This window comes from Glandiceps talaboti, chromosome 9 (genome assembly GCF_964340395.1).
Source record: "Glandiceps talaboti chromosome 9, keGlaTala1.1, whole genome shotgun sequence".
Classification (NCBI taxonomy): Eukaryota; Metazoa; Hemichordata; class Enteropneusta; family Spengelidae; genus Glandiceps; species Glandiceps talaboti.
The window spans coordinates 7941709-7950182 of NC_135557.1; the positions used below are offsets into that span (position 1 = coordinate 7941709).

An 8474-nucleotide genomic window follows, 5' to 3' on the forward strand; every position below is an offset into this window, starting at 1 on the left:
TTTTTTTTGGGTGGGGGGCACGAAATTTCTTAGGTTAATTTCGTAGGGGCATCACATTAATAAGGAAAGGGGCTGTGAACATATATTGGAATATTTTCTCCTCAACACCCCCCCCCCCCTAAATCTGTGTTGTACATTCTGCTTGTCTTTACTGTTATAATAGCCGGACTTCGAACACTACACGTATTGTACATTTATTTAATTTTTGAGTTTTTAACAGATTTCTACAATTAAAATGAGTTAGGATATTACTTACCGTTGGCAAGTACTAGTAACAATACAACTTTGACTTGATGACACATTCTCACCACCCAAACTGCTATTTGTTCTAGACGTATGCACTGAGGTATTCTCAGATCGGGGAAATTCCACGAACAATAGCAATTCTACGAACCAATACCTAGCTGACATCTTGCTACCATAATAGGTATTGAGAGATGTGTTTACAGTGGAGGTGACACATCACAGCAGCCACAACAAACAACATGACGTCATGGGTCTCAATACGTCAATATTCCTTGCCCCCACTTGAAGTTATACATGTGGGTCAATGTACACAAGGTTTAGTAATACTAAATTACACATAAACCGAAGTATCCCATAATATTAACACTACTTGAAAATCATGTGACAAGCAGTGGCAACATGCCAACGGTTAGGGGGGGGGGCATCGACCGAACACCTAGTTTAGATTAATAGGATCAAATTTACGAAATGAGATTCAACAGAATTTTCAGCAGAATAGCGTTATATCGGTGATTCGCTATTAGGTGTTTGAGAACTCTAACTGTGATAGAGAAAGAAATCAAGTAAACACATTAGCATATATTTTCATAACTTTGACGGGTTATCCTCTTTGGTACTCAGGATGTTACTTACTTAACAAACAAACAAACAAATGAACAGACATACCAACCACATGTGCTTCATATGTACGTGTCAACGACAAGTATACAAACACATAAATCAACAAACAAACAAACATACATACATACATACATACATACATACATACATACAGACAGACAGACAGACAGACAGACAGACAGACAGACAGACAGACAGACAGACAGACAGAGACACGGACGCGCATACACTTGTTCACTTTCTCCCTCCTCTATACCTTCCTCCTATACCTCATCTCTGTGCCCACTCCAAACATAAACAAACTCCATACAACAGTCAATATACAGAAGCATACGTATGCACACACCGCACATGCACACATGATAATTCATACAAATTTAACATCCACAAACACATCACCCCACCCCACCTCACCCACCCCCAACCCCCAACCCCCCCCCCCACACACACACACACACACTCACATGGTTACACAAAACAGCAGACAATGCATTATACATATATATCAAAAAGTGGAGTCAAAACTTTCACAAACACCATAATGCAATAACACTCCTGGGAAATGACTATATTCTTTATTGATGTTTATTCCATGCAGCATTTCTTCAGTACATATGTATTTATTTACATTCGATCGCAGTAAGTTCTAGAAATGCCTCACTATATGAGGCACATTGTTCTGGCTTTTCTTTGAAATTCATAAGTAGTAACCTTGTCCCTCGTTTGGAAAACAACACCCGTCACATATTTACTTCAAGCAAGAAAAAATTTGAATACATGTACACAATATTAATGAACACATTAGTCTACCATACAAAGGCCATAATTAATAAAGTCTTTATGCGTGTGTAGTCGTCACCATTTGGTATTTCCTTGCAGTATTTTTCTGCGACTTCTTCTGTAATATAATAGTAGAAACAGAGACAGAGATGTAATTAGATAAAATGTGTGCATGATAATATGGGCTATATGAGAAATACATCTCTAGGGCAATATGTAACAATCACGGGTTTAAGCTAGACTTTAACTACAAAAGTATGTTTTTCCTGTTTCAGTCTATGAATCTATCACAGTCTCTCTCTCTCTCTCTCTCTCTCTCTCTCTCTCTCTCTCTCTCTCTCTCTCTCTCTCTCTCTCTCTCTCTCTCTCTCTCTCTCTCTCTCTCTCTCTCTATTCTGATGCCTGTTGACATGTTGTAACATCTCAGTGAGGAATATGGCTTAGAACAACAACATACCTTTTTACGAGCACAGTAACAACAAACACAGCAAATCACACACACGATGAGAACTACTGCCACGGGTACTATGATGATGATGTAGATCGGTATCCCATACAGTTCTCCCAGTGAACCTTAAAAATGATCCAGACATGAAAATTCAATATTTCAAAACAGGTAATATTGTGTAAAATCGTAAAATGGAAGCCGTGTGCAGATGAAACCATTACACTTACAGACTGCCAATTATTGTCAGATTCAGTTGACATACGATTCTCTCGACCCCTTATATATTTTATATGTGAATACTGTTTAAAACCTAGAGAGACATCATTTCCATTGTGGAATACTAACAGCTTTAAAATCAGACATAAACTAAAAGTAGTTTATTTGAAGGTACTACTGAATTCATGTAATTTTTATGATAACACACTATACAATCACAGTCAGGCTAACTTTCAAAAATCTGCAATATAAGTTGAAAGTATGGACACGAATTACACCTTTAAATTTTAGTAATGTAGAGAAAATCAGAAAATATATGCTAGATTACTGATAAGCTAATAACCCTTTAATCTATGGCAAATATGATCTGCCGTCAGACTTATCAACTAAACTTACATCTGTAATCGTAGAATATCTTTAATTTAAAACACTTACCGTCACTAGCTTCACTGTGTGCATCACCAGCATCTACAAATAAATTATTAAAAGATAATCTTTTATTTATACTGGATAGTTCTTTAAGTATATAGACACTTGTCTCCCAAGAAGTCCAGTGAGGGCCATCCCTCATGGGTTCAGTGTTAATGCGGATGTACCCGGGGTAATTAACCTGCATTGTACGGTGAGTAGAGAGGGTCTTCTTACTTACAGAGTGGTAAATTCAATCAAACTCTGAATGGGTTCTAACTTCAATAGCAATGGTAAGAGGCAAGTGGTTTAACCACTCGGCCACCGACAACCCTATAGTAAAGTCAAAGGCAGAGTTACAATAATTTAATCTTTAAAAAATAAGTCTAACAGACAGAGTTTTTGAAACTATCAAATATTAATTTACTCCTTTTTTTAGTTTTGATTATTGATTTTTATCTATTCATAACTACCATTATTAATAAATGTTCTATCCCATAATATTACTGGGAAAACTTCACTACAAAATCAGAGAGAATATAACGTCTGAATTAGGCGACATCGTATCTTTTTGTTTACGTCTAAGAACGTTTTAGTTACAATTATACAAACAAGTACAGACACTTATAGCACGAAAGCATATATACAGTGAGACATTTGATCTGACTGTGAACACAAATCAGCCTCACTGTTGGATGAAACAAGGAAGATTGAACACAAAACTGTTTATTTATGTTCACAGTGAGATAAAATGTAACATTTCATGTGTGTGCATGCATGCTATCAGTGCCTGTATTTTGTCTGTGTAATTCGTAACAAAAAAAAGTTGTGTGAATGTAAAAAGCTTGATGCCACATAATCGAAACGCTATACCCTCTCTAGTTTGGTAGTAAGCTAGGCAAATTCAACTTCGATTTAAAATTCGGTGAGCTAGCTGTAGTGATGGTCCATGTGGTGGAGGTAAGATAGCAAAGTCACATGACTTCAACTTTAAATTATTGAAATAAATTTATATTATAATGAGATTCACCAGACATCAGCGAAACTGTATTTATGTTTGATACTACAAAATCTCTGGTTATGTCGACTTTTACCTAAGTTTCTAACAATCTGTTACATCTGTTCCTACTTTATTGTATTTTCACATTTGCAAAAATGTTGCATATTAAAGTTACTGCCCCCCCCCCCCCCCCCCCGTGACAATTTGACATAGTCAGTAATCAACCAAAGCAATGGTTGACTTCTGGGTCTTTTACAATTCGACAAGAGAGGTCTTCATAGATAATTTTAGTTCTGCTTCACTCCTTCCACACTTAGCCATAATGATCTCTCGTATCGAATTCTACTCCTATACACATAGTATTAACATTAAAAATGTGTATGTTTCGGCGATGTCTTATGAACTGAACTGTATAAGATACGTACTTTTCAGAACTGTCAATGAAGTGGTGTGCTGCTCAATACTGTCTTTAGTCGTATTCAGTTCCACTGCACATTTATACACTCCTTCGTCCGACGGTGTAACATTGAAGATGGTCAGCATCGTCAGTGCATCATCTATCAAGTATTTATTGTCCTCGACGTATTTCTCACTCCCAGAATGAAATTTCTGGGCGATAAATGAATCATCTTTTCGTCCCCATCTCACCGTCACTATTGGTACATCTTTTGCTTGGACAAGACATGGTAGATTGACCGATGCGCCAACATCAACAGAAATAGTGTGATTCTTTTCAGCGATAACAATGACAGGTACTGCAAGTAAAAACACACACCAACGACATAATTACTAGATTACTGGAATCTTCGGGAAATGGATAAGCCCAATAAGGCTTGTTGTCCCCACCAATAAAGTAAAAAAGTATAACACAAAATTACTAGATTGTAAACAGCATGGCAAGCATCAACAAACAGAGTCAGTGTTTAGCCTCTAATACAACTAATAGTAGACGTGTCGAATCGATAGTGTGACCACAGTTTATCCAGACTTGACTTGAATGAATTTACACTATAACTGTCTACGATGTACTCGGGGAGTGAATTCCAGACGTTTACAACGCGAACAGAGAATGTCCGTAGGCGCACTGATACCGGCCACTCACATAACAACTTTGCTCATACATTGAAATTGGAAATCTAAAAAATGTGTATTTTCTGAATATCTGACAATTTTTCGGCAATGATATGCATCGAAATAATGTTTTCTGAAGGCGTTTACAAGACAACAATAATGATGTATTTTGTGCCTTTTAAAGTTAATTGAATTAATTAACATAAGGAGTGATATGTGTGGTATGTTTAACTACATCTAGTTGTTGTTGTTGTTGTTGTTGTTGTTGTTGTTGTTGTTGTTGTTGTTGTTGTTGTTGTTGTTTAAAATAGACGGTTTTGATTGCTTTAGGGGCGAGGTCAATAGGTCAATGTATGCTAAAAAATCACTAAAACATTTTAGTTAGTCCTCAGACCCCCTCCACCCTACCCTACCCCATTCTAATTAAATGTGCCAAAATTGAAAATTGTTTCAGACAGAGCAAATAATTGTAATTCAGTGTATAGTATGTAGTACTATGAAGCCAGTATGTATAATATAGTATGTAGTACTATTAATAGAAAGCCAGTATGTAGTCAGGACAAACAGTTCTTTTGTTGACACTTTACTTTATTTTAGTGCCATGCATTTACTATAGCAAAAATTCTTCCATTTCTTAATTTGACATTTTAAAGAAATATTTCTAATTAGGGGTATAAACAGATCCATTCAAAGTAAAATAGATTTTTTGTAGGATGAGAACTAAAATGGATACCCCCCCCCCCCGTAAGACAGTTAGGTTTTTATCCTATATTCTACATTTAACTATATATTGATCTTGCCCCGTTATATCTCATTCTCTATGACTACTCCGTCATAATGAAAACAACAAATCATCAGTGATCTTACTGAACTCTGTGTATACTGGTGACAACTTGTTGCATTTACTACTCTGTCGAACAATACTCACATACACATATTTAAGCGCTGGTCGGAGGTCGGAGCGATAAGTTTGTCGATGAATGCCGTAGTAACTAAGGTATGTATTGCTCTGTGTCAAAATAGATGTGTTTAGTGTGGTATGTCGAGTGACTGGCGTGATGTAATATCTAAATGCGAACATATCTACAGATCCCTTTTATCTGGCAAACATATTCAATTTAACATCGCTGCGTTGAAGAAAACCCTTAAATGTATTACTTCTACTACAGAGTGAAAGGCTCGACTCCATGAATCGAACTCAGATTTTATGAAAGTGTAAAGTTCGAACGTCGAAATACAACGACCAGTAATTGTGATTATACGCCATCTTAGCTCACGGATAAATATAGAAATGTAAAAGGTGACAATTTCGACCACATGCACACAATTTTGAGTGTTGAGTGTGTACGTACCAAATGAAGCCAACAGAATCAGTACGAGTCGTCCACACATTCTCAGTGTTGTTTCTTTCAAAAACTGATTTCTTCTCCGACACTCAAAGTCATTTGAGACTGTAAAACCAATGATACGTCACATTAATTCTATGAAATATAGCTATTTTCAGATATCTGTTTACTCACGAGGTCAAAGGACCCACGACATTAAGCTTACGAACACGGTGCATAATCGCGATCAACCAACAATCGTGCGTACAGTAAATACCGGTGCAGTCAAGATAAAACCAGTTTCGGTCCTATTATTTCAAGTGTATTTGTCACCCTTGTTGTGCTCTTTTATGGAGGAAATGAATAAGGAAGCTAGACTGGTAATGTATTACCGTATTTGTGTATTTTTAAACTTTGGTTTTTACACATGTTCGTGAGTATAGTTCGCGTTTATTATTACATCCCATAATCTACCTAATAGTCATGTGACCTCTAGGTGAACAGGTAAACTGTTAAAATACAGATTAAAAAGTTCCATAAGAAAATTGGTGTGCGATAAGGTTTGGACGAAATATGAGATGAATAAGAAATCATGAATGCATAACTTCGTGCTAATACATAAGGAAAATAAAGGCATTTTCTGAAGGTGTTTTGCTATACTAGTAATCGTGTATTCGTCCATCGGTATGATATAGTTTATCGTGTACCACAGTCCCTCTATCAGGGCTGTGCGTGTACCAAAGGTCGCATTGCAATGTTGCCAATGACTACTAAACGTATACCACTCTATCCTAACAGCTGCAGTATTAGTTGCCATATTGTGAAGGACATGGTCTCTGTACGGATAGAAATCATAGGACTGTAACAGATATTACCATCCTAGGAATACTGTAATACTAGAACTTGAAGTAATATTTTTTATTGGAAACAGTCTTTACGGTGAGTATAGTAAGACAGGATAACCACGGTAGCAAGGCTACTGTAATTATTTGTGATGTAATTTCCGGTTTCGTTCATTTTTTTATCACGTGCATATATGTAATATTCTGGTATGTGTAGATAACATTCTTGCACTGACAGAGAGCGTTGTTATTTGTTTTCTACCCACAGAGCTAACGCAGCATGTAACCCTTGGAATGGCTCAGACACATTATTTACCAGTGATATCTCTATTCCTTTGTATCGTACCATACCGTGGGAGCTATTATTACTGCCCTCAACTACCAAGTAAGTTAGTCTTTTCTTTTTTATAACTTCACACACACACCCATATATATATATATATTCTTTTTCAATGTTGTTCCATTTATCAAAGTATACAAACACATCCAGACATAAATAAACATTCACACAAATAAACCAAAAAAAAACACAGCAGCAACAAACAAACGAACGAACAAATTAATTGATAAACAAATGCAGCAAACACAAACACAAAAACACACAATCATAAACATACAAAAACAAACAAACACACATACATACATACATACATACATACATACATACATACATACATACATACAAACACACACACACACAAAAACAACAACATAATTTTGATTTATTCCTTCATCGATCTCTATTTCTATGACGTCATAGCTTATAAGCCAACCTCATACAGACATACTATTTACTTTGTATTAATTACTTCAAAGGTCTCCATCACGATGGCAACGAAGCAGTAATAGCACAGCCCTATCACTATGTGTATATACCAACTGATAATGCATTTTATTTGAATAGTAGCTTTCCTACAGGGATACAACATGGTACTCTTTGTGTTAATCAAATTATTGAAGGTTTGTACATTATTTACCAGTGTGGGTGGTATGAATAATGAGGTTGTATGTATGTATGCATGTATGTATGTATGTATGTATGTATGTATGTATGTATGTATGTATGTGTATGTGTGTGTGTGTGTGGGTGTGGGTGTGGGTGTGGGTAGGTGTGTGGGGGTGTATGTGTGCGTGTTTGTGTTTGTTTGTTTGTGTGTGTGTGTGTGTGTTGGGTAGAACCTCTGATGAAGGGAGTGGTAAAGAGAGGTGGGAAGCAGACATACATACAGACAGACAGACAGACAGACAGGCACAGACAGACAGATAGGAAGACGGATGTATGGATGGCCGGATAAGACAGACAGAAATTAAAGACAGACAGACATTGAGGGACGAAGATAGATAAAGACTGAAGTAAAGATTTTGTCATACCATCCTAAACGTCAACACAAGTGCCTACATAAAAGAACATGGAACTAAAGATGTACCCTGATACACAAATGTTAGCTTTGTCCATAGACCCTCCCCACTGGTGGAGGGTCTGTCTCAACAAACCAAAATTGCAACTAAAATATCCT

At 36.5% G+C, this 8474-nt stretch overlaps 2 protein-coding genes across 2 annotated transcripts in view; both read right to left on the reverse strand.

The window, feature by feature from the left end:
- Nucleotides 1-372, reverse strand: part of LOC144440382 (uncharacterized) — a 3045-nt gene extending 2673 nt beyond the window's left edge. The window contains exon 1 of the mRNA XM_078129752.1: nucleotides 257-372. Coding sequence (XP_077985878.1) covers nucleotides 257-302 — 46 coding nt within the window. The 5' untranslated portion in view covers nucleotides 303-372. The remainder of the gene's footprint in view (nucleotides 1-256) is intronic.
- Nucleotides 373-1444: 1072 nt separating this feature from the next.
- On the reverse strand, nucleotides 1445-6269 carry LOC144440384 (uncharacterized). Its single transcript, XM_078129754.1, has 5 exons — nucleotides 6143-6269; nucleotides 4145-4474; nucleotides 2747-2779; nucleotides 2105-2220; nucleotides 1445-1765 (listed from the first exon to the last, which is right to left on the reverse strand). Exons 1-5 carry the CDS (start codon nucleotides 6180-6182, stop codon nucleotides 1706-1708), a joined length of 579 nt encoding a protein of 192 aa, XP_077985880.1. The 5' UTR covers nucleotides 6183-6269; the 3' UTR covers nucleotides 1445-1705.
- Between the last annotated feature and the right edge of the window lie 2205 nt (nucleotides 6270-8474).

What these genes read in the sequence shown, in the direction of transcription:
- LOC144440384 (XM_078129754.1), bottom strand. Translation starts at nt 6,182, where the DNA reads ATGTGTGGACGACTCGTACTGATTCTGTTGGCTTCATTTG. An exon ending in GATTCTGTTGGCTTCATTTG is followed by an intron (nt 4,475 to 6,142) that starts GTACGTACACAC and finishes TTTTACTTGCAG; the next exon opens with TACCTGTCATTGTTATCGCT. An exon ending in ACACAGTGAAGCTAGTGACG is followed by an intron (nt 2,221 to 2,746) that starts GTAAGTGTTTTA and finishes ATCATTTTTAAG; the next exon opens with GTTCACTGGGAGAACTGTAT.